The sequence below is a fragment of the Somniosus microcephalus genome, chromosome 4, assembly GCF_052327205.1.
Source record: "Somniosus microcephalus isolate GS21.2 chromosome 4, FLI_Smic_1.0, whole genome shotgun sequence".
Classification (NCBI taxonomy): domain Eukaryota; kingdom Metazoa; phylum Chordata; class Chondrichthyes; order Squaliformes; family Somniosidae; genus Somniosus; species Somniosus microcephalus.
This window is the reverse complement of record NC_140990.1, coordinates 5,231,870-5,257,421: the sequence shown is the minus strand read 5'-3', so window position 1 is coordinate 5,257,421 and position 25,552 is coordinate 5,231,870. Positions and strand designations below refer to the sequence as shown.

At 51.5% G+C, this 25,552-nt stretch overlaps 1 protein-coding gene across 1 annotated transcript in view; it reads left to right on the top strand.

Moving 5' to 3' along the window:
* The window catches only part of cirop (ciliated left-right organizer metallopeptidase), a 197,649-nt gene that overhangs the window by 108,694 nt on the left and 63,403 nt on the right, over positions 1 to 25,552 (top strand). The window contains exons 10-16 of the mRNA XM_085983680.1: positions 4,458 to 4,527; positions 11,295 to 11,391; positions 12,911 to 13,018; positions 13,781 to 13,915; positions 18,473 to 18,762; positions 19,779 to 19,958; positions 25,532 to 25,548. Coding sequence (XP_085839806.1) covers positions 4,458 to 4,527; positions 11,295 to 11,391; positions 12,911 to 13,018; positions 13,781 to 13,915; positions 18,473 to 18,762; positions 19,779 to 19,958; positions 25,532 to 25,548 — 897 coding nt within the window. The remainder of the gene's footprint in view (positions 1 to 4,457; positions 4,528 to 11,294; positions 11,392 to 12,910; positions 13,019 to 13,780; positions 13,916 to 18,472; positions 18,763 to 19,778; positions 19,959 to 25,531; positions 25,549 to 25,552) is intronic.

The following is a 25,552-nucleotide window of genomic DNA, read 5'->3' as shown; positions in this document are numbered from 1 at the left end:
GGCGTGGACACGATGGGCCGAAAGGTCTCTTTCTGTGCTGTATAACTCTATGACTCTATGGAGACCAGAACTGTGCACAGTGCTCCAAGTGTGGTCTAACCAAGGTCTATGGAGACCAAAACTGTGCACAGTGCTCCAAGTGTGGTCTAACCAACGTGTATGGAGACCAGAACTGTGCACAGTGCTCCAAGTGTGGTCTAACCAAGGTATATGGAGACCAGAACTGTGCACAGTGCTCCAAGTGTGATCTAACCAAGGTCTATGGAGACCAGAACTGTGCACAGTGCTCCAAGTGTGGTCTAACCAAAGTATATGGAGACCAGAACTGTGCACAGTGCTCCAAATGTGATCTAACCAAGGTCTATGGAGACCAGAGCTGTGCACTGTGCTCCAAGTGTGATCTAACCAAGGTCTATGGAGACCAGAACTGTGCACAGTGCTCCAAGTGTGGTCTAACCAAGGTATATGGAGACCAGAACTGTGCACAGTGCTCCAAGTGTGGTCTAACCAAGGTATATGGAGACGAGAAGTGTGCACAGTGCTCCAAGTGTGGTCTAACCAAGGTATATGGAGACCAGAACTGTGCACAGTGCTCCAAGTGTGGTCTAACCAAGGTATATGGAGACCGGAGCTGTGCACAGTGCTCCAAGTGTGGTCTAACCAAGGTATATGGAGACCAGAACTGTGCACAGTGCTCCAAGTGTGGTCTAACCAAGGTATATGGAGACCAGAACTGTGCACAGTGCTCCAAGTGTGGTCTAACCAAGGTATATGGAGACCAGAACTGTGCACAGTGCTCCAAGTGTGGTCTAATCAAGGTATATGGAGACCAGAACTGTGCACAGTGCTCCAAGTGAGGTCTAACCAAGGTATATGGAGACCAGAACTGTGCACAGTGCCCCAAGTGTGGTCTAATCAAGGTATATGGAGACCAGAACTGTGCACAGTGCTCCAAGTGTGGTCTAACCAAGGTATATGGAGACCAGAACTGTGCACAGTGCTCCAAGTGTGGTCTAATCAAGGTATATGGAGACCAGAACTGTGCACAGTGCTCCAAGTGTGGTCTATCCAAGGTATATGGAGACCAGAACTGTGCACAGTGCTCCAAGTGTGGTCTAACCAAGGTATGTGGAGACCAGAACTGTGCACAGTGCTCCAAGTGTGGTCTAACCAAGGTATGTGGAGACCAGAACTGTGCACAGTGCTCCAAGTGTGGTCTAACCAAGCTATATGGAGACCAGAACTGTGCACAGTGCTCCAAGTGTGGTCTAACCAAGGTATATGGAGACCAGAACTGCACACAGTGCTCCAAGTGTGGTCTAACCAAGGTATATGGAGATGAGAAGTGTGCACAGTGCTCCAAGTGTGGTCTAACCAAGGTATATGGAGACCAGAACTGTGCACAGTGCTCCAAGTGTGGTCTAACCAAGGTATGTGGAGACCAGAACTGTGCACAGTGCTCCAAGTGTGGTCTAACCAAGGTATATGGAGACTAGAGCTGTGCACAGTGCTCAAAAGTTTGTCACCATCCTCCACCTGCTTCACGACGACATACAAGCCGTGATCCTGACCAACGGTTCCACCACAGACCCAATTCACTTACGAACCGGGGTCAAACAAGGCTGTGTCATCGCACCAACGCTCTTCTCGATTTTCCTTGCTGCAATGCTCCATCTCACCCTTAGTAAGCTCCCTGCTGGAGTGGAGCTAATTTACAGAACAAATGGGAAACTCTTCAACCTCCGTCGCCTCCAGTCCAGATCCAAGGCCGTCCCATCCTCTGTCATCGAATTACAGTATGCAGACGACGCTTGCGTCTGCGCACACTCTGAGATCGAACTCCAAACCATCATCAACACCTTCACTGAAGCATACGAGAGCATGGGCCTTACACTAAACATCCGTAAGACAAAGGTCCTCTACCAACCTGCCCCCGCCACACAGTACTGCCCCCCGATTATCAAAATCCACGACAAGGCCTTGGACAACGTGGACCACTTTCCATACCTCGGGAGCCTACTGTCAACAAGGGCAGACGTCAATGACGAAGTCCAACACCGCCTTCAGTGTGCCAGTGCAGCCTTCGGTCGCCTGAGGAAGAGAGTGTTTGAAGACCAGGACCTCAAACCCAGCACTAAGCTCATGGTCTACAGAGCAGCAGTGATACCTGCCCTGCTGTATGCCTCAGAGACATAGACCACGTACAGCAGGCACCACAAAGCACTGGAGAGGTACCACCAACGCTGCCTCCGCAAGATCCTGCAAATCCATTGGCAGGATAGGCGCACCAACGTCGGTGTTCTCGCTCAGGCCAACATCCCCAGCATCGAAGCTTTGACCACGCTCAATCAGCTCCGATGGACAGGTCACATTGTCCACATGCCCGATACGAGACTCCCAAAACAAGCGCTCTACTCGGAGCTCCGGCACGGCAAGAGAGCCCCAGGTGGGCAGAGGAAACGCTTCAAGGACACCCTCAAAGCCTCCTTGAAAAAGTGTAACATCCCCACCGACACCTGGGAATCCCTGGGCCCAAGACCGCACAAAGTGGAGGAGAAGCATCCGGGAAGGCGCCGAACACCTCGAGTCTCTTCGCAAGCGAAAGCCAAGCGCAGGCAGCGCAAGGAGCGCACGTCAACCCAAGCACCCCACCCACCCGCCCCTTCAACCACCGTCTGCCCCCACCTGTGACAGAGACTGTAGGTCCCGCATTGGACTCATCCGTCACCTGAGAACTCATTTTTAATGTGGAACAAGTCATCCTCGGTTCCCAGGGACTGCCTAAGAAGCAGAGTGCTTCGTGTGGTCTAACCAAGGTTTGATACAAGCTTAACATAACTTCTTTGCGTTTCAATTCTAACCCCCTGAGAATGAACTTGGTTTGCTTTTTCTCATGGCCTTATTAACCTGCGACGCTTTTCGTGATTTGTGTATCTGTACCCCTAGGTCCCACTTTTCCTCTACCCCATTTAGACTTTTAATTGCCAAGGATTAGGTGGCCTCCATATTCTTCCCACCAAATTGCACCACCTCATACTGATCGATATTGAAATTCATTTAAGAACATAAGAACATAAGAAATAGGAGCAGGAGTAGGCCAATCGGCCCCTCGAGCCTGCTCCGCCATTCAATAAGATCATGGCTGATCTGATCCTAACCGCCAATCTACTATCACAGAACCATCTCCTGAATCTAACAGAATTAGACACAAGAAATAGGAGCAGGATCAGTCTACACGGCCCCTGGGCCCGCTCCGCTACTCACAGGGCCATGACCGATCCGAACCAAGACTCATGTCCAAATTCCTGCCCGCTCCCCGTAACCCTTAATTCCCTTTACTTCTAGGAAACTGTCTATTTCTGTTTTAAATTTATGTAATGATGTAGCTTCTACAGCTTTTTGGGGCAGCATAGTCCATGGACCTACCACCCTCTGAGTGAAGTAGTTCCTCCTCATCTCAGTTTTGAAAGAGCAGCCCCTTATTCTAAGACTATGCCCCCTAGTTCTAGTTTCACCCATCATCGGGAACATCCTCACCGCATCCACCCGATCCAACCCCTTCACAATCTTATATGTTTCAATAAGATCGCCTCTCATTCTTCTGAACTCCAATGAGTAGAGTCCCAATCTACTCAACCTCTCCTCATATGTCCATCCCCTCATCCCCGGGATTAACCGAGTGAACCTTCTTTGTACTGACTCGAGAGCAAGTATGTCCTTTCTTAAGTATGGACACCAAAACTGTACGCAGTATTCCAGGTGCGGTCTCACCAATACCTTGTACAACTGAAGCAATACCTCCCTATTTTTATATTCTATCCCCCTAGCAATGAAAGCCAACATTCCATTGGCCTTCTTAATCACTTGCTGCACCTGCATACTAACCTTTTGAGTTTCGTGCACCAGGACCCCCAGATCCCTTTGTACTTCAGTACTTTCCAGTTTCTTGCCATTAAGATAACTTGCTCTACGATTTTTCCTGCCAAAGTGCATAACCTCACACTTTCCAGTATTGTATTCCATCTGCCAAATCTCTGCCCACTTACTGAGCCTGTCTATGTCCCCTTGCAGGTTTTTTATGTCCTCCTCACTCACGACTTTCCCTCCCATCTTAGTATCATCTGCAAACTTTGATATGTTACACTCGGTCCCCTCCTCCAAATCGTTAATATAGATTGTAAAGAGTTGGGGACCCAGCACTGACCCCTGTGGAACACCACTAGTTACTGATTGCCAGTCCGAGAATGAACCATTTATCCCAACTCTCTGCCTTCTATTTGCCAACTACACGCCCATTCTGTAAGTTTATTGATGTCTCCTTGTGAGCACAGGGTCAAAGGACATTCGAGGATTCTGCCCTCCCCGGAATCCGGTCATGGGATCACACTCACAGCACATTTAAGCTGGAGGTAACTCCTCTCTCCATGGTTTGGATCTAACGCCAGTTATTTTCTCAGGTCAGGGAGAGAGCTTTGGACTAACCAGCACCTGCCACGACAACTCCTCGGAATACTTCTGCACGGGAAGGTATGGGTTCAGAGAACAGCGGGAGTGAATGGCAAAGGGTTGGGTCCATTTGGGATTGTGTACAGTGGGAGTGAATGGGAAGGGGTTGGGTCCATTGGGATTGTGTACAGTGGGAGTGATTGGGAAGGGGTTGGGTCCATTGGGATTGTGTACAGTGGGAGTGATTGGGAAGGGGTTGGGTCCATTGGGATTGTGTACAGTGGGAGTGAATGGGAAGGGGATAGGTCCATTGGGATTGTGTACAGTAGGAGTGAATGGGAAGGGGTTGGGTCCATTGGGATTGTGTACAGTGGGAGTGAATGGGAAGGGGTTGGGTCCATTGGGATTGTGTACAGTAGGAGTGAATGGGAAGGCGTTGGGTCCATTGGGATTGTGTACAGCGGGAGTGAATGGGAAGGCGTTGGGTCCATTGGGATTGTGTACAGTGGGAGTGAATGGGAAGGGGTTGGGTCCACTGGGATTGTGTACAGTGGGAGTGATTGGGAAGGGGTTGGGTCCATTGGGATTGTGTACAGTGGGAGTGATTGGGAAGGGGTTGGGTCCATTGGGATTGTGTACAGTGGGAGTGAATGGGAAGGGGATAGGTCCATTGGGATTGTGTACAGTAGGAGTGAATGGGAAGGCGTTGGGTCCATTGGGATTGTGTACAGCGGGAGTGAATGGGAAGGCGTTGGGTCCATTGGGATTGTGTACAGTGGGAGTGATTGGGAAGGGGTTGGGTCCATTGGGATTGTGTACAGTGGGAGTGAATGGGAAGGTCCACTGGGAATGTGTACAGTGGGAGTGATTGGGAAGGGGTTGGATCCATTGGGATTGTGTACAGTGGGAGTGATTGGGAAGGGGTTGGGTCCATTGGGATTGTGTACAGCGGGAGTGAATGGGAAGGGGTTGGGTCCATTGGGATTGTGTACAGTGGGAGTGAATGGGAAGGGGTTGGGTCCATTGGGATTGTGTAGACTGGGTGTGAACGGGAAGGGGTTGGGTCCATTGGGATTGTGTACAGTGGGAGTGAATGGGAAGGGGTTGGGTGCATTGGGATTGTGTACAGTGGGAGTGAATGGGAAGGGGTTGGGTCCATTGGGATTGTGTACAGTGGGAGTGAATGGGAAGGGGTTGGGTCCATTGGGATTGTGTACAGTGGGAGTGATTGGGAAGGGGTTGGGTCCATTGGGATTGTGTACAGTGGGAGTGAATGGGAAGGGGTTGGGTCCATTGGGATTGTGTACAGTGGGAGTGAATGGGAAGGGGTTTGGGTCCATTGGGATTGTGTACAGTGGGAGTGAATGGGAAGGTCCATTGGGAATGTGTACAGTGGGAGTGATTGGGAAGGGGTTGGATCCATTGGGATTGTATACAGTGGGAGTGAATGGGAAGGGGTTGGGTCCATTGGGATTGTGTACAGTGGGAGTGAATGGGAAGGGGTTGGGTCCATTGGGATTGTGTACAGTGGGAGTGAATGGGAAGGGGTTGGGTCCATTGGGATTGTGTACAGTGGGAGTGAATGGGAAGGGGTTGGGTCCATTGGGATTGTGTAGACTGGGTGTGAATGGGAAGGGGTTGGGTCCATTGGGATTGTGTACAGTGGGAGTGAATGGGAAGGGGTTGGGTGCATTGGGATTGTGTACAGTGGGAGTGAATGGGAAGGGGTTGGGTCCGTTGGGATTGTGTACAGTGGGAGTGAATGGGAAGGGGTTGGGTCCATTGGGATTGTGTACAGTGGGAGTGATTGGGAAGGGGTTGGGTCCATTGGGATTGTGTACAGTGGGAGTGAATGGGAAGGGGTTGGGTCCACTGGGATTGTGTACAGTGGGAGTGATTGGGAAGGGGTTGGGTCCATTGGGATTGTGTACAGTGGGAGTGATTGGGAAGGGGTTGGGTCCATTGGGATTGTGTACAGTGGGAGTGAATGGGAAGGGGATAGGTCCATTGGGATTGTGTACAGTAGGAGTGAATGGGAAGGCGTTGGGTCCATTGGGATTGTGTACAGCGGGAGTGAATGGGAAGGCGTTGGGTCCATTGGGATTGTGTACAGTGGGAGTGATTGGGAAGGGGTTGGGTCCATTGGGATTGTGTACAGTGGGAGTGAATGGGAAGGTCCACTGGGAATGTGTACAGTGGGAGTGATTGGGAAGGGGTTGGATCCATTGGGATTGTGTACAGTGGGAGTGATTGGGAAGGGGTTGGGTCCATTGGGATTGTGTACAGTGGGAGTGAATGGGAAGGGGTTGGATCCATTGGGATTGTGTACAGCGGGAGTGAATGGGAAGGGGTTGGGTCCATTGGGATTGTGTACAGTGGGAGTGAATGGGAAGGGGTTGGGTCCATTGGGATTGTGTAGACTGGGTGTGAATGGGAAGGGGTTGGGTCCATTGGGATTGTGTACAGTGGGAGTGAATGGGAAGGGGTTGGGTGCATTGGGATTGTGTACAGTGGGAGTGAATGGGAAGGGGTTGGGTCCATTGGGATTGTGTACAGTGGGAGTGAATGGGAAGGGGTTGGGTCCATTGGGATTGTGTACAGTGGGAGTGATTGGGAAGGGGTTGGGTCCATTGGGATTGTGTACAGTGGGAGTGAATGGGAAGGGGTTGGGTCCATTGGGATTGTGTACAGTGGGAGTGAATGGGAAGGGGTTTGGGTCCATTGGGATTGTGTACAGTGGGAGTGAATGGGAAGGTCCATTGGGAATGTGTACAGTGGGAGTGATTGGGAAGGGGTTGGATCCATTGGGATTGTATACAGTGGGAGTGAATGGGAAGGGGTTGGGTCCATTGGGATTGTGTACAGTGGGAGTGAATGGGAAGGGGTTGGGTCCATTGGGATTGTGTACAGTGGGAGTGAATGGGAAGGGGTTGGGTCCATTGGGATTGTGTACAGTGGGAGTGAATGGGAAGGGGTTGGGTCCATTGGGATTGTGTAGACTGGGTGTGAATGGGAAGGGGTTGGGTCCATTGGGATTGTGTACAGTGGGAGTGAATGGGAAGGGGTTGGGTGCATTGGGATTGTGTACAGTGGGAGTGAATGGGAAGGGGTTGGGTCCGTTGGGATTGTGTACAGTGGGTGTGAATGGGAAGGGGTTGGGTCCATTGGGATTGTGTACAGTGGGAGTGATTGGGAAGGGGTTGGGTCCATTGGGATTGTGTACAGTGGGAGTGAATGGGAAGGGGTTGGGTCCATTGGGATTGTGTACAGTGGGAGTGATTGGGAAGGGGTTGGGTCCATTGGGATTGTGTACAGTGGGAGTGATTGGGAAGGGGTTGGGTTCATTGGGATTGTGTACAGTGGGAGTGAATGGGAAGGGGTTGGGTCCATTGGGATTGTGTACAGTGGGAGTGATTGGGAAGGGGTTGGGTCCATTGGGATTGTGTACAGTGGGAGTGAATGGGAAGGGGTTGGGTCCCATTGGGGTTATGTACAGTGGGAGTGAATGGGAAGGGGTTGGGTCCATTGGGATTGTGTACAGTGGGAGTGAATGGGAAGGGGTTGGGTCCATTGGGATTGTGTACAGCGGGAGTGAATGGGAAGGGGTTGGGTCCATTGGGATTGTGTACAGTGGGAGTGAATGGGAAGGGGTTGGGTCCATTGGAATTGTGTACAGTGGGAGTGAATGGGAAGGTCCACTGGGAATGTGTACAGTGGGAGTGATTGGGAAGGGGTTGGATCCATTGGAATTGTGTACAGTGGGAGTGATTGGGAAGGGGTTGGGTCCATTGGGATTGTGTACAGTGGGAGTGAATGGGAAGGGGTTGGGTCCATTGGGATTGTGTACAGTGGGAGTGAATGGGAAGGGGTTGGGTCCGTTGGGATTGTGTACAGTGGGAGTGAATGGGAAGGGGTTGGGTCCATTGGGATTGTGTACAGTGGGAGTGATTGGGAAGGGGTTGGGTCCATTGGGATTGTGTACAGTGGGAGTGAATGGGAAGGGGTTGGGTCCATTGGGATTGTGTACAGTGGGAGTGATTGGGAAGGGGTTGGGTCCATTGGGATTGTGTACAGTGGGAGTGATTGGGAAGGGGTTGGGTTCATTGGGATTGTGTACAGTGGGAGTGAATGGGAAGGGGTTGGGTCCATTGGGATTGTGTACAGTGGGAGTGATTGGGAAGGGGTTGGGTCCATTGGGATTGTGTACAGTGGGAGTGAATGGGAAGGGGTTGGGTCCCATTGGGGTTATGTACAGTGGGAGTGAATGGGAAGGGGTTGGGTCCATTGGGATTGTGTACAGTGGGAGTGAATGGGAAGGGGTTGGGTCCATTGGGATTGTGTACAGCGGGAGTGAATGGGAAGGGGTTGGGTCCATTGGGATTGTGTACAGTGGGAGTGAATGGGAAGGGGTTGGGTGCATTGGGATTGTGTACAGTGTGAGTGAATGGGAAGGGGTTGGGTCCATTGGGATTGTGTACAGTGGGAGTGAATGGGAAGGGGTTGGGTCCATTGGAATTGTGCACAGTGGGAGTGAATGGGAAGGTCCACTGGGAATGCGTACAGTGGGAGTGATTGGGAAGCGGTTGGATCCATTGGGATTGTGTACAGTGGGAGTGATTGGGAAGGGGTTGGGTCCATTGGGATTGTGTACAGTGGGAGTGAATGGGAAGGGGTTGGGTCCATTGGGATTGTGTACAGCGGGAGTGAATGGGAAGGGGTTGGGTCCATTGGGATTGTGTACAGTGGGAGTGAATGGGAAGGGGTTGAGTCCATTGGGATTGTGTACAGTGGGAGTGAATGGGAAGGTCCACTGGGAATGTGTACAGTGGGAGTGATTGGGAAGTGGTTGGATCCATTGGGATTGTGTACAGTGGGAGTGATTGGGAAGGGGTTGGGTCCATTGGGATTGTGTACAGTGGGAGTGAATGGGAAGGGGTTGGGTCCATTGGGATTGTGTACAGTGGAAGTGAATGGGAAGGGGTTGGGTCCATTGGGATTGTGTACAGTGGGAGTGAATGGGAAGGTCCATTGGGAATGTGTACAGTGGGAGTGATTGGGAAGGGGTTGGGTCCATTGGGATTGTGTACAGTGGAAGTGAATGGGAAGGGGTTGGGTCCATTGGGATTGTGTACAGTGGGAGTGATTGGGAAGGGGTTGGATCCATTGGGATTGCATACAGTGGGAGTGAATGGGAAGGGGTTGGGTTCATTCGGATTGTGTGCAGTGGAAGTGAATGGGAAGGGGTTGGGTCCATTGGGATTGTGTACAGTGGGAGTGAATGGGAAGGGGTTGGGTCCATTGGGATTGTGTACAGTGGGAGTGAATGGGAAGGGGTTGGGTCCATTGGGATTGTGTACAGTGGGAGTGAATGGGAAGGGGTTGGGTCCATTGGGATTGTGTACAGTGGGAGTGAATGGGAAGGGGTTGGGTCCATTGGGATTGTGTAGACTGGGTGTGAATGGGAAGGGGTTGGGTCCATTGGGATTGTGTACAGTGGGAGTGAATGGGAAGGGGTTGGGTGCATTGGGATTGTGTACAGTGGGAGTGAATGGGAAGGGGTTGGGTCCATTGGGATTGTGTACAGTGGGAGTGAATGGGAAGGTCCATTGGGAATCTGTACAGTGGGGGTGATTGGGAAGGGGTTGGGTCCATTGGGATTGTATACAGTGGGAGTGAATGGGAGGGGTTGGGTCCATTGCGATTGTGTACAGTGGGAGTGAATGGGAAGCTGTTGGGTCCATTGGGATTGTGTACAGTGGGAGTGAATGGGAAGGGGTTGGGTCCATTGGGATTGTGTACAGTGGGAGTGAATGGGAAGGTCCATTGGGAATGTGTACAGTGGGAGTGATTGGGAAGGGGTTGGGTCCATTGGGATTGTATACAGTGGGAGTGAATGAGAAGGGGTTGGGTCCATTGGGATTGTGTACAGTGGGTGTGAATGGGAAGGGGTTTGGGTCCATTGGGATTGTGTGCAGTGGGAGTGAATGGGAAGGGGTTTGGGTCCATTGGGATTGTGTACAGTGGGAGTGAATGGGAAGGGGTTTGGTGCATTGGGATTGTGTACAGTGGGAGTGAATGGGAAGTGGTTGGGTCCATTGGGATTGTGTGCAGTGGGAGTGATTGGGAAGGGATTGGGTCCATTGGGATTGTGTACGGTGGGAGTGAATGGGAAGGGGTTGGGTCCATTGGGATTGTGTACAGTGGGAGTGAATGGGAAGGGGTTGGGTCCATTGGGATTGTGTACAGTGGGAGTGAATGGGAAGGGGTTGGGTCCATTGGGATTGTGTACAGTGGGAGTGATTGGGAAGTGTTGGGTCCATTGGGATTGTGTACAGTGGGAGTGAATGGGAAGGGGTTGGATCCATTTGGGATTGTGTGCAGTGAGAGTGAATGGGAAGGGATTGGGTCCATTGGGATTCTGTACAGTGGGAGTGATTGGGAAGTGTTGGGTCCGTTGGGATTGTGTACAGTGGGAGCGAATGGGAAGGGGTTAGGTCCATTGGGATTGTGTACAGTGGGAGTGAATGGGAAGGGGTTGGGTCCATTGGGATTGCATACAGTGGGAGTGAATGGGAAGGGGATAGGTCCATTGGGATTGCATACAGTGGGAGTGAATGGGAAGGGGTTGGGTCCATTGGGATTGTGTACAATGGGAGTGAATGGGAAGGGGTTGGGTCCATTGGGATTGTGTACAATGGGAGTGAATGGGAAGGGGTTGGGTCCATTGAGATTGTGTACAGTGGGAGTGATTGGGTAGGGGATTGGTCCATTGTGTACTGTGGGAAGGGGTTGAGTCCGTCGGGATTGTCTGTTGTGCCATTGGTGCTCACATTATCTCTCTCCGACAGCGGGCCAGGATGTCACTACCTTCACATGGACAAAGCCACCTGTCTGACAGACGAATTCCTTGAAGGTTGTCGAATTTACAAACCGCTTGTGAACGGGGTGAGGAGACAGACATGGCAGTCTGCGCACTTGAGAACTGGGCGAGATCTTCCAGTCATCAGATCACGACATATTCATCCCCTCTCTCTCTCTCTGGGGACTGGATCTGACTCCTGGTCATCGAGGGCAAGAGGCCTCTCTCTGACCCACCGCCCCACCCAGTCTCCCATCTGTCCAGGACTGGTGGACACTGGCCAAATAAGGTGTTCCCCCTTCCCGAAGTCTCCGATGACCTTCCTCCCGACAGACTGGTTCCTGACCGGTGGCCGGATGTGTTGTGTTTTGGGGAAGAATGCAGGAGACTTGGGAAAGTCCGTATGGGATGAGGGTCTCGGGGCCAGTTGGGAACTTACCTGGATGACATTCAAGTTTGGGTTGATAAGTGGCAAGTAACCTTCGCGCCACGCAAGTTCTGGGCAATGACTATCTCCAACAAGCTCTGCCACAGAGGGCAGTGGAGGCCAGTTCATTAAATATATTCCAGAAAGAGTTGGATATATTTCTTAAGGCTAAAGGGATCAAGGGATATGGGGAGAAGGCAGGGACAGGGTACTGAATTTGGATGATCAGCCATGATCTCATTGAATGGCGGAGCAGGCTCGAAGGGCCGAATGGCCTACTCCTGCTCCTATCTTCTATGTTTCTAAGCGAAAGTCTAACCACCGCCCCTTGACATTCAACGGTATTACCATCGTCGAATCCCCCACTATCAACATCCTGGGGATCAACATTGATCAGAAACTGAACTGGACCAGCCACATAAATACTGTGGCTACAAGAGCAGGCCAGAGGCTGGGAATTCTGCGGCGAGTGTCTCACCTCCTGACTCCCCAAAGCCTTTCCACCATCTACAAGGCACAAGTCAGGAGTGTGATGGAATACTCTCCACTTGCCTGGATGAGTGCAGCTCCAACAACACTCAAGAAGCTCGACACCATTCAGGATAAAGCAGCCCGCTTGATTGGCACCCCATCCCCCACCTTAAACATTCACTCCCTCCACCACCGGCGCACCGTGGCTGCAGTGTGTACCATCTACAAGATGCACTGCAACAACTCGCCAAGGCTTCTTCGGCAGCACCTCCCAAACCCGCGACCTCTACCACCTAGAAGGACAAGGGCAGCAGGCGCATGGGAACACCACCACCTCCAAGTTCCCCTCCAAGTCACACACACCATCCTGACTTGGAAATATATCGGCCGTTCCTTCATCGTCGCTGGGTCAAAATCCTGGAACTCCCTCCCTAACAGCACTGTGGGAGCACCTTCACCACACGGACTGCAGCGGTTCAAGAAGGCGGCTCACCACCACCTTCTCAAGGGCAACTAGGGATGGGCAATAAATGCCGGCCTTGCCAGCGACGCCCACATCCCAGGAATGAACTAAAAAAACCTCACCTGGGCCAATCTCCCAGAGGGGAGGAGGGAGTGCTGGGTTAGCGAGGGTGGTGGGAGCGGGGAGGGGGAGGACGAGAAGGAGGAGGGAGGAGAGAACAGATTCAACTGTTTGCATTTTGCAGAGCGAATGTTGGAAGGAGGAAAATGGAAGGAACGCCGGGAATCTGAGCGCGACTGGGGAAATCTACGGGGAGAGGAGTCGCTGCTTCTTTGCCAACCTGACCAAGGAGGTGAGTCCGCGAAGGGTTAAATCCGAGCCGCTCCATCGCCCCGACCCCTGGGTTAGGCTCCAGCTGGAGTATTGGGGCCAATTCTGGGCACCGCACTTTAGGAAGGACATCAAGGTCTTGGAGAGGGTGCAGAGGAGATTGACCTGAATGGTACCAGGGATGAGGGGCTTCAGTTATGTGGAGAGACTGGAGAAGCTGGGATTGTTCTCCTTAGAGCAGAGAAGGTTAAGGGGAGATTGACCAGAATGGTACCAGGGATGAGGGGCTTCAGTTACGTGGAGAGACTGGAGAAGCTGGGGTTGTTCTCCTTAGAGCAGAGAAGGTTAAGGGGAGATTGAACAGAATGGTACCAGGGATGAGGGACTTCAGTTACATAGAGAGACTGGAGAAGCTGGGATTGTTCTCCTTAGAGCAGAGAAGGTTAAGGGGAGATTGACCAGAATGGTACCAGGGATGAGGGTCTTCAGTTACGTGGAGAGACTGGAGAAGCTGGGATTGTTCTCCTTGGAGCAGAGAAGGTTAAGGGGAGATTGACCAGAATGGTACCAGGGATGAGGGACTTCAGTTATGTGGAGAGACTGGAGAAGCTGGGATTGTTCTCCTTGGAGCAGAGAAGGTTAAGGGGAGATTGACCAGAAGTGTTGAAAATCATGAGCAGAAACTGTTTCCACTGGCAGGAGGGTCGATAACTGGGCAGAGATGGAGGAACCCTGTAAATACAGCACCATATAACCTCTGGCCCTTTCTTCCCCTTCGATCCAGGCTCCTTCCTCCCCGGACAGGGAACAGCCAGTCGCAGGTCACTGCTACCTGCACAGGTGCGTGGGGGAGAATGCGTTCGAGGTCAAAGCGCAAGGGTCACCATGGTTACAGTGCAGGGCTGGTGACAGCATCCAGGTACGTAGGCTGGGCGGAGGACACAACCCCTCGTCCCGATTCCCAGCCCCCCTCTCCCCACCCCTCTCCCTCTCCCCCGTTTCTCTCTCTCCCCCTCTCCCCATTCCCTCTTCCACTCCGCCATCCCCCTCCCTCTCTCTCTCCCTCGCCCCGATTCCCAAACCCCCTCTCCCTACCCCCACTGCCCCTCTCTCCAACTCCCTCCCTCTCTCCCCCTCTCTCACTCTCTTTCTCTCTCACTCTCTCCAACTCCCTCTCGCCCTCTCAATCCCTCCCACGTTCCCACTCTCACTCTCACTCTAACCCAAGATCAGATCAGCCATGATCTTATTGAATGGCGGAGCAGGCTCGAGGGGCCAAGTGGCCTACTCCTGCTCCTATTTCATATGTTCTTATGTTAAATCCCTCGCTCTCTAACCCCCTCTCTCATGCTCTCTAACACTCCACCCTCTCTCTCTAACTCCCTCTCTCACTCTCCCCCTCTCTCAGTTTCTCTCTCCCTTAACTCCCTCTCTAACTCCCACTCCCTCTCTCGCTAACTCTAAAGTGAATTTTTTGAGAAGGTAACAAGGGGGGTAGATGAGGGTAGTGCGTTTGATGTAGTGTATGTGGACTTTAGTAAGGCTTTTGATGAGGTTCCACATGGCAGACTGGTCACGAAGTTAAAAGCCCATGGGATCCAGGGCAAAGTGTCAAGTTGGATTCAAAACTGGCTCAGAGACAGGAAGCAGAGGGTAATTGTTGATGGGTGTTTTTGTGACTGGAAGGCTGTTTCCAGTGGGGTTGCACAGAAACATAGAAGATAGGAGCAGGAGTAGGCCATTCGGCCCCTCGAGCCTGCTCCGCCATTCAATGAGATCATGGCTGATCATCCATATTCAGTACCCGGTCCCTGCCTTCTCCCCATAGCCCTTGATCCCTTTAGCCTTAAGAAATATATCCAACTCCTTCTTGAATATATTTAATGAAATGGCCTCTACTGCCTTCTGTGGTAGAGAATTCCACAGGTTCACCACTCTCTGGGTGAAGAAATTCCTCCTCATCTCTGTCCTAAATGGCTTACCCCTTATCCTTAGACTGTGACCCCTGGTTCTGGACTCCCCGACCATCGGGAACATCCTTCCTGCATCCAGTCTGTCCAGTCCTGTTAGAATTTTATAAGTTTCAATGAGATCCCCTCTCATTCTTCTAAACTCCAGCGAGTATAAGCCCAATCGACCCAATCTCTCCTCATACGTCATTCCTGCCATCCCAGGTATCAGTCTGGTGAATCTTCGCTGAACTACCTCCATGGCAAGAACATCCTTCCTCAGATAAGGCGAGCAAAACTGCACACAATACTCAGGGTGTGGTCTCACCAAGGCCCTGTACAACTGCAGCAAGACATCCTTGTTCCTGTACTCAAACCCTCTCGCTATGAAGGCCAACATACCATTTGCCTTCTTAACCGCAGGGCTCAGTACTAGGTCCCTTGTTTTTGTGGTATATATCAAGGATCTAGACTTGAATATAGGTGGTATGATTAAGAAGTTTGCAGATGATACTAAAATTGGCTGTGTGGTTGATACTGAAGAAGGAAGCTGTAGACTGTAGGAAGATATCAATAAATTGGTCAGGTGGGCAGAACAGTGGCAAATGGAATTCAATCCGGAGAAGTGTGAGGTAATGCATTTGGGGAGGGCTAACAAGGAAAGGGAATACACATTAAATGGTAGGACACTGAGTAGTGTAGAGGAACAAAGGGACCTTGGAGTGCATGTCCACAGATCCCTGAAGGTAGCAGGCCAGGTAGATAAGAAGGCATACAGCATGCTTGCCTTTATTAGCCGTGGCATAGAATACAAGAGCAGGGGGGTTATGCTTCAACTGTATAAAACACTAGTTAGGCCTCAGCTAGAGTACTGCGTCCAGTTCTGGTCACCACATTACAGGAAAAATCTACGCATGCTTCATAGATTTCCAGAAGGCTTTCGACTCCATCTGGCATGACGGTTTATTCCTGAAACTTATCGAGAGCGGGGTAGGGGGAAAAACATATGATGTAATTAAATCAATGTATACAAACAACAAATGTGCAGTTAAAATTGGAGACAAACAAACAAAATACTTCCCACAGGGGCGGGGGGTGACGCAGGGCTCGCCAATCTCACCGACACTCTTTAATATTTACATAAATGAATTGGCAAAACTACTTGAACAATCTACAGCACCCGGCCTCACCCTATATGAATCCAAGGTTAAATTCCTCCTCTATGCAGATGACCTGGTTCTGCTGTCACCAACTAAGGAGGGTCTACAGCAGAACCTGGATCTGCTGGAGTCGTACTGCCAGACTTGGGCCCTGACAATAAATCCCCAAAAAACCAAAGTCCTTGTGTTCCAGCAAAGATCCAGACATCAGGGACCCAAAATAAATTTCACACTAGGAACAACCAAAATTGAACAAACCACTAACTACACATACTTGGGCTTAAAAATCAGTTCTACGGGAAATTTCAAACTGGCTGTGAATGAACTGAAAGATAAAGCAAGAAGGGCTTTCTATGCCATTAAAAAATCAATCCAAATAGAAATCCCAATTAGCATTTGGCTCAAAATTTTCAAATCAGTAATTGAACCAATTGCACTCTATGGCAGTGAGGTGTGGGGGCCGCTAACACAACAAGAATTTGCAAAATGGGACAAACACCCAATTGAGATCCTACATGCAGAATTCTGTAAAAGTATCCTCCGGACTCAAAGGAAAACCGTAAACAATGCATGCAGGGCAGAACTAGGCCAATATCCATTAATAATCACTATCCAAAAAAGAGCCACCAAATTTTGGAAACACCTAGAAATGAGCAACCCCCAATGCTATCATTACGAAGCCCTGAAATGCCAAGAGAGGACCATAAAGAAGAATACCCTCAGTCAACTAGTCCTGGGACTCAGTGAAGTAACTGCTAACACTACTAACAATAACCAGCCCCAGGACAGTGACAGCGTAACACAAAGAATTCGACCCAACACAATCGTCGCTAAGCAAAAGGAAAAATATCTGACATATTGGGCAGAAACAACAAAAACCCAAAGCAAACTCAATTGCTACTTGGCCCTAAACAGACAATACAACATGGCTGATTACCTGACCATGGTAAAGGATAGCAAACTGAGAAAAACTTTGACAATGTACAGACTTAGCGAACATAACCTGGCGATCGAAAAAGGTAGACACAGACAGACCCGGCTACCAAGAGAGGACAGGATATGCTCTCACTGCAGTCAGGGAGTGGTGGAGACAGAGATGCACTTCCTCACAGCTTGTAGAAAATATCAGGGCATAAGGGAGAATTTCTACCCAAAATTCACAAAAATATGCCCGGATTTCAGAAATTTGAATGACGACCAAAAACTCCCATACCTACTAGGGGAAGAGAGAAATTGTGTAACACTAGCGGCACACTATGTTACAGCTTGCCATAAACAGAGGGACAACCACTAAATATAAGAAAAGAGTATATATAAATTATATGAAAGTATATTTATACACTCAGGGATATATCTGTTTATACACTGTATGGATAGATCTGTATTTTTGTGTACAAACATGAATGTTTTTCGATGCTTTGGCAACATAAGATGTAACTTGTCATCATGCCAATAAGGCGATTTGAATTGAATTGAATTGATTGCACTAGAGAGGGTACAGAGGAGATTTACAAGGATGTTACCGGGAGTAGAGAATCTTAGCTATGAGGAAAGACTGGATAGGCTGGGTCTGTTTTCCTTGGAAGAGAGGAGGCTGAGGGGAGACCTTATTGAGGTGTATAAAATTATGAGGGGCCTAGATAAAGTGGATAGAAAGGACCTATTTCCCTTAGCAGAAGGGTCAAAAACCAGGGGGCACAGATTTAAAGTAATTGGTGGAAGGTTTAGAGGGGATTTGAGGGGAAATGTCTTCACCCAGAGGGTTGTGGGGGTCTGGAACTCACTGCCTGAAAGGGTGGTCGAGGCAGGAACCCGAACCACATTTAAAAAGTACTTGGATGTGCCCTTGGGATGCTGTAACCTGCAGGGCTACGGACCAAGAGCTGGGAAGTGGGATTAGGCTGGATAGGTCTTTGTTGGCCGGTGCGGACACGATGGGCCGAAATGGCCTCCTTCCGTGCTGTGACTTGCTACGATTCTATGATTCTATGAACTCCCTCTAACCCCCTCTAACTCCCCTTTCTCATTCCCCTCTCTCTCTCTGTGTCTCTCTCTCTCTCTCTTTCTGTCTCTCCCTCGCTCTCTCTCTCTCTGTCTCTCTCTCTCTGTCTCTCTCTCTAACTCCTCTGTCTCTCTCTAACTCCTCTGTCTCTCTCTCTCTCTCTCTGTCTAACTCCTCTGTCGCTCTCTCTAACTCCTCTCCCTCTCTCTCTAACTCCTCTGTCTCTCTCTATCTGTCTCTCTCTCTCTGTCTCTCTCTCTCTCTGTCTCTCCCTCTCTCTCTCTCTCTCTCTCTCTGTGTCTCTCTAACTCCTCTCCCTCTCTCTCTAACTCCTCTGTCTCTCTCTCTCTCACTCTCTGTTCCAGGTCCCGGGATTTCGGGGTCTCCTCTCCTGCCCGGATGGACGTCTCTGTCGGGATGGCGATGGCCGGACACTGGACTCTCTGACCCGGATCCCGTCTCCCACCTCCCCCCAGACCTCGCCCGCCCTGTCGACCCCAGCCCCCACAACCTGGGATACCAGCGAGGGGGATCTCCCCGGAGCCCGGCTCCAGGTACGGATCGCGTTCCGTGGCAGCGAGGAGTGCGCTAAGATGGAGGAGAGTGACGCACGGATTGCGGCCCAGAGTCTCGTCAACATCACCGTCATTCCCAGGTAACTAGGCAGCGGGTCGGAGGGGCAGTACTGAGGGAGCGCTGCACTGTCAGAGGGTCAGTACTGAGGGAGCGCTGCAGTGTCGGAGGGTCAGTACTGAGGGAGCGCTGCAGTGTCGGAGGAGCAGTACTGAGGGAGTGCTGCACTGTCGGAGGGGCAGTACTGAGGGAGCGCCGCAATGTCGGAGGGGCAGTACTGAGGGAGCGCTGCAGTGTCGGAGGAGCAGTACTGAGGGAGTGCTGCACTGTCGGAGGGGCAGTACTGAGGGAGTGCTGCACTGTCGGAGGGGCAGTACTGAGGGAGCGCCGCAATGTCGGAGGGGCAGTACTGAGGGAGCGCTGCAGTGTCGGAGGAGCAGTACTGAGGGAGTGCTGCACTGTCGGAGGGGCAGTACTGAGGGAGCGCCGCAATGTCGGAGGGGCAGTACTGAGGGAGCGCCGCACTGTCGGAGGGGCAGTACTGAGGGAGCGCTGCACTGTCGGAGGGGCAGTACTGAGGCAGCGCCGCGCTGTCGGTGGGGCAGTACTGAGGGAGCGCTGCACTGTCGGAGGGGCAGTACTGAGGGAGCGCCGCACTGTCGGAGGGGCAGTACTGAGGGAGCGCCGCACTGTCGGAGGGACAGTACTGAGGCAGCGCCGCGCTGTCGGTGGGGCAGTACTGAGGGAGCGCTGCACTGTCGGAGGGGCAGTACTGAGGGAGCGCTGCACTGTCGGAGGGGCAGTACTGAGGCAGCGCCGCGCTGTCGGTGGGGCCTTGCTGAGGGAGCACCGCACTGTCGGAGGGCCAGTACTGAGGGAGCGCTGCACTGTCGGAGGGTCAGTACTGAGGGAGCGCTGCACTGTCGGAGGGTCAGTACTGAGGGAGCGCTGCACTGTCGGAGGGTCAGTACTGAGGGAGCATTTCCTACATTACAACAATGACCACACTTCAAAAAGTACTTCATTTGCTGTAAAGCGCTTTGGGACGTCCTGAGTTAATGCAAGTTAATTCTCACTCTCGTTGATTGAATCCACCAGTTGCCAGATTCAAAACCCTCAGGTCTGCAGCAGCTCAGAACTGTGCTTCGAACTCTGGGAATATTCCGAGTGCTCCGATCATTCAGCAATGTCCGTGTACCGTCTCCTTGAACAGAGCATCAGCGCAGGGAGACTGCGGCTAAAGATCCACGGCAAAAACTGCACCGCCGTCAGCATCAGGTGAGAGAGCCCGGCCAGTGTTAGATACAGAGTAAAGCTCCCTCTACACTGTCCCATCAAACACTCCCAGGGCAGGTACAGCACGGGTTAGATACAGAGTAAAGCTCCCTCTATACTGTCCCATCAAACACTCCCAGGGCAGGTACAGCATGGGTTAGATACAGAGTAAAGCTCCCTCTACAGTGTCCCATCAAACACTCCCAGGGCAGGTACAGCACGGGTTAGATACAGAGTAAAGCTCCCTCTACACTGTCCCATCAAACACTCCCAGGGCCGGTACAGCACGGGGTTAGATACAGAGTTAAGCTCCCTCTACACTGTCCCATCAAACACTCCCAGGGCAGGTACAGCACGGGGTTAGATACAGAGTAAAGCTCCCTCTACACTGTCCCATCAAACACTCCCAGGGCAGGTACAGCACGGGGTTAGATACAGAGTAAAGCTCCCTCTACACTGTCCCATCAAACACTCCCAGGGCAGGTACAGCACGTGTTAGATACAGATTAAAGCTCCCTCTACACTGCCCCATCAAACACTCCCAGGGCAGGTACAGCACGGGTTAGATACAGAGTAAAGCTCCCTCTACACTGTCCCATCAAACACTCCCAGGGCAGGTACAGCACGGGTTAGATACAGAGTAAAGTCCCCTCTACACTGTCCCATCAAACACTCCCAGGGCAGGAACAGCACGGGTTAGATACAGAGTGAAGCTCCCTCTACACTGTCCATCAAACACTTCCAGGGCAGGTACAGCACGGATTAGATACAGAGTAAAGCTCCCTCAACACTGTCCGATCAAACACTCCCAGGGCAGGTACAGCACGGGTTAGATACAGAGAAAAGTTCCCTCTACACTGTCCCATCAAACACTCCCAGGGCAGGTACAGCACGGGTTAGATACAGAGTAAAGCTCCCTCTACACTGTCCCATCAAACACTCCCAGGGCAGGAACAGCACAGGTTAGATACAGAGTAAAGCTCTCTCTACACTATCGCATCAAACACTCCCAGGGCAGGTACAGCACGGGTTAGATACAGAGTAAAGTCCCCTCTACACTGTCCCATCAAACACTCCCAGGGCAGGAACAGCACGGGTTAGATACAGAGTGAAGCTCCCTCTACACTGTCCATCAAACACTTCCAGGGCAGGTACAGCACGGGTTAGATACAGAGTAAAGCTCCCTCTACACTGTCCCATCAAACACTCCCAGGGCAGGTACAGCACGGGTTAGATACAGAGTAAAGCTCCCTCTACACTGTCCCATCAAACACTCCCAGGGCAGGTACAGCACGGGTTAGATACAGAATAAAGCTCCCTCTACACTGTCCCATCAAACACTCCCAGGGCAGGTACAGCACGGGTTAGATACAGAGTAAAGCTCCCTCTACACTGTCCCATCAAACACTCCCAGGGCAGGTACAGCACGTGTTAGATACAGAGTAAAGCTCCCTCTACCCTGTCCCATCAAACACTCCCAGGGCAGGTACAGCACGGGTTAGATACAGAATAAAGCTCCCTCTACACTGTCCCATCAAACACTCCAAGGCAGGTACAGCACGGGTTAGATACAGAGTAATGCTCCCTCTACACTGTCCCATCAAACACTCCCAGGGCAGGTACAGCACGGGTTAGATACAGAGTAAAGCTCCCTCTGCACTGTCCCATCAAACACTCCCAGGGCAGGTACAGCACGGGTTAGATACAGAATAAAGCTCCCTCTACACTGTCCCATCAAACACTCCCAGGGCAGGTACAGCACGGGTTAGATACAGAGTAAAGCACCCTCTACACTGTCCCATCAAACACTCCCAGGGCAGGTACAGCACGGGTTAGATACAGAGTAAAGCTCCCTCTACACTGTCCCATCAAACACTCCCAGGGCAGGCACAGCACAGGGTTAGATACAGAGTAAAGCTCCCTCTACACTGTCCCATCAAACACTCCCTGGGCAGGTACAGCACGGGTTAGATACAGAGTAAAGCTCCCTCTACACTGTCCCATCAAACACTCCCAGGGCAGGTACAGCACAGGGTTAGATACAGAGTAAAGCTCCCTCTACACTGTCCCGTCAAACGCTCCCAGGGCAGGTACAGCACGGGTTAGATACAGAGTAAAGTCCCCTCTACACTGTCCCATCAAACACTCCCAGGGCAGGAACAGCACGGGTTAGATACAGAGTGAAGCTCCCCTCTACACTGTCCATCAAACACTTCCAGGGCAGGTACAGCACGGATTAGATACAGAGTAAAGCTCCCTCAACACTGTCCCATCAAACACTCCCAGGGCAGGTACAGCACGGGTTAGATACAGAGAAAAGTTCCCTCTACACTGTCCCATCAAACACTCCCAGGGCAGGTACAGCACGGGTTAGATACAGAGTAAAGCTCCCTCTACACTGTCCCATCAAACACTCCAGGGCAGGAACAGCACAGGTTAGATACAGAGTAAAGCTCTCTCTACACTATCGCATCAAACACTCCCAGGGCAGGTACAGCACGGGTTAGATACAGAGTAAAGTCCCCTCTACACTGTCCCATCAAACACTCCCAGGGCAGGAACAGCACGGGTTAGATACAGAGTGAAGCTCCCTCTACACTGTCCATCAAACACTTCCAGGGCAGGTACAGCACGGGTTAGATACAGAGTAAAGCTCCCTCTACACTGTCCCATCAAACACTCCCAGGGCAGGTACAGCACGGGTTAGATACAGAGTAAAGCTCCCTCTACACTGTCCCATCAAACACTCCCAGGGCAGGTACAGCACGGGTTAGATACAGAATAAAGCTCCCTCTACACTGTCCCATCAAACACTCCCAGGGCAGGTACAGCACGGGTTAGATACAGAGTAAAGCTCCCTCTACACTGTCCCATCAAACACTCCCAGGGCAGGTACAGCACGTGTTAGATACAGAGTAAAGCTCCCTCTACCCTGTCCCATCAAACACTCCCAGGGCAGGTACAGCACGGGTTAGATACAGAATAAAGCTCCCTCTACACTGTCCCATCAAACACTCCCAAGGCAGGTACAGCACGGGTTAGATACAGAGTAATGCTCCCTCTACACTGTCCCATCAAACACTCCAGGGCAGGTACAGCACGGGTTAGATACAGAGTAAAGCTCCCTCTACACTGTCCCATCAAACACTCCCAGGGCAGGTACAGCACGGGTTAGATACAGAATAAAGCTCCCTCTACACTGTCCCATCAAACACTCCCAGGGCAGGTACAGCACGGGTTAGATACAGAGTAAAGCACCCTCTACACTGTCCCATCAAACACTCCCAGGGCAGGTACAGCACGGGTTAGATACAGAGTAAAGCTCCCTCTACACTGTCCCATCAAACACTCCCAGGGCAGGCACAGCACAGGGTTAGATACAGAGTAAAGCTCCCTCTACACTGTCCCATCAAACACTCCCAGGGCAGGTACAGCACAGGGTTAGATACAGAGTAAAGCTCCCTCTACACTGTCCCATCAAACACTCCCAGGGCAGGGACAGCACGGGTTAGATACAGAGTAAAGCTCCCTCTACACTGTCCCATCAAACACTCCCAGGGCAGGTACAGCACAGGGTTAGATACAGAGTAAAGCTCCCTCTACACTGTCCCATCAAACACTCCCAGGGCAGGGACAGCACGGGTTAGATACAGAGTAAAGCTCCCTCTACACTGTCCCATCAAACACTCCCTGGGCAGGTACAGCACAGGTTAGATACTGAGTAAAGCTCCCTCTACACTGTCCCATCAAACACTCCCAGGGCAGGTACAGCACGGGTTAGATACAGAGTAAAGCTCCCTCCACACTGTCCCATCAAACACTCCCAGGGCAGGTACAGCACGGGTTAGATACAGAGCAAAGTTCCTGCTACACTGTCCCCATCAAACACTCCCAGGGCAGGTACAGCACGGGTTAGATACAGAGTAAAGCTTCCTCTACACTGTCCCATTAAACACTCACAGGGCAGGTACAGCAAGGGTTATATACAGAGTAAAGCTCCCTCTACACTGTCCCGTCAAACGCTCCCAGGGCAGGTACAGCACGGGTTAGATACAGAGTAAAATCCCCTCTACACTGTCCCATCAAACACTCCCAGGGCAGGAACAGCACGGGTTAGATACAGAGTGAAGCTCCCTCTACACTGTCCATCAAACACTTCCAGGGCAGGTACAGCACGGGTTAGATACAGAGTAAAGCTCCCTCAACACTGTCCCATCAAACACTCCCAGGGCAGGTACAGCACGGGTTAGATACAGAGAAAAGTTCCCTCTACACTGTCCCATCAAACACTCCCAGGGCAGGTACAGCACGGGTTAGATACAGAGTAAAGCTCCCTCTACACTGTCCCATCAAACACTCCCAGGGCAGGTACAGCACAGGTTAGATACAGAGTAAAGCTCTCTCTACACTATCGCATCAAACACTCCCAGGGCAGGTACAGCACGGGTTAGATACAGAGTAAAGCTCCCTCTACACTGTCCCATCAAACACTCCCAGGGCAGGTACAGCACGGGTTCGATACAGAGTAAAGCTCCCTCTACACTGTCCCATCAAACACTCCCAGGGCAGGTACAGCACGGGTTAGATACAGAGTAAAGCTCCCTCTACACTGACCCATCAAACACTCCCAGGGCAGGTACAGCACGGGTTAGATACAGAGTAAAGCTCCCTCTACACTGTCCCATCAAACACTCCCAGGGCAGGTACAGCACGGGGTAGATACAGCGTAAAGCTCCCTCTGCACTGTCCCATCAAACACTCCCAGGACAGGTACAGCACGGGTTAGATACAGAGTAAAGCTCCCTCTACACTGTCCCATCAAACACTCCAGGGCCAGTACAGCACGGGTTAGATACAGAGAAAAGCTCCCTCTACACTGTCCCATCAAACACTCCCAGGGCCGGTACAGCACGGGTTAGATACAGAGTAAAGCTCCCCCTACACTGTCCCATCAAACACTCCCAGGGCAGGTACAGCACGGGTTAGATACAGAGTAAAGAGCCCTCTACACTGTCCCATCAAACACTCCCAGGGCAGGTACAGCACGGGTTAGATACAGAGTAAAGCTCCCTCTACACTGTCCCATCAAACACTCCCAGGGCAGGGACAGCAGGGGTTAGATACAGAGTAAAGCACCCTCTACACTGTCCCATCAAACACTCCCAAGGCAGATACAGCACGGGTTAGATACAGAGTAAAGCTCCCTCTGCACTGTCCCATCAAACACTCCCAAGGCAGGTACAGCACGGGTTAGATACAGAGTAAAGCTCCCTCTACACTGTCCCATCAAACACTCCCAGGGCAGGTACAGCACGGGTTAGATACAGAGTAAAGCTCCCTCTACACTGTCCCATCAAACACTCCCGGGGCAGGTACAGCACGGGTTAGATACAGAGTAAAGCTCCCTCTACACTGTCCCATCAAACACTCCCAAGGCAGGTACAGCACAGGTTAGATACAGAGTAAAGCTCCCTCTACACTGTCCCATCAAACACTCCCAGGGCAGGTACAGCACGGGTTAGATACAGAGTAAAGCTCCCTCCTGTTGACCGCCCTCTTGTTGTCTGTCCCCCCAGGTCAGTGAGTGGACCGAGCCC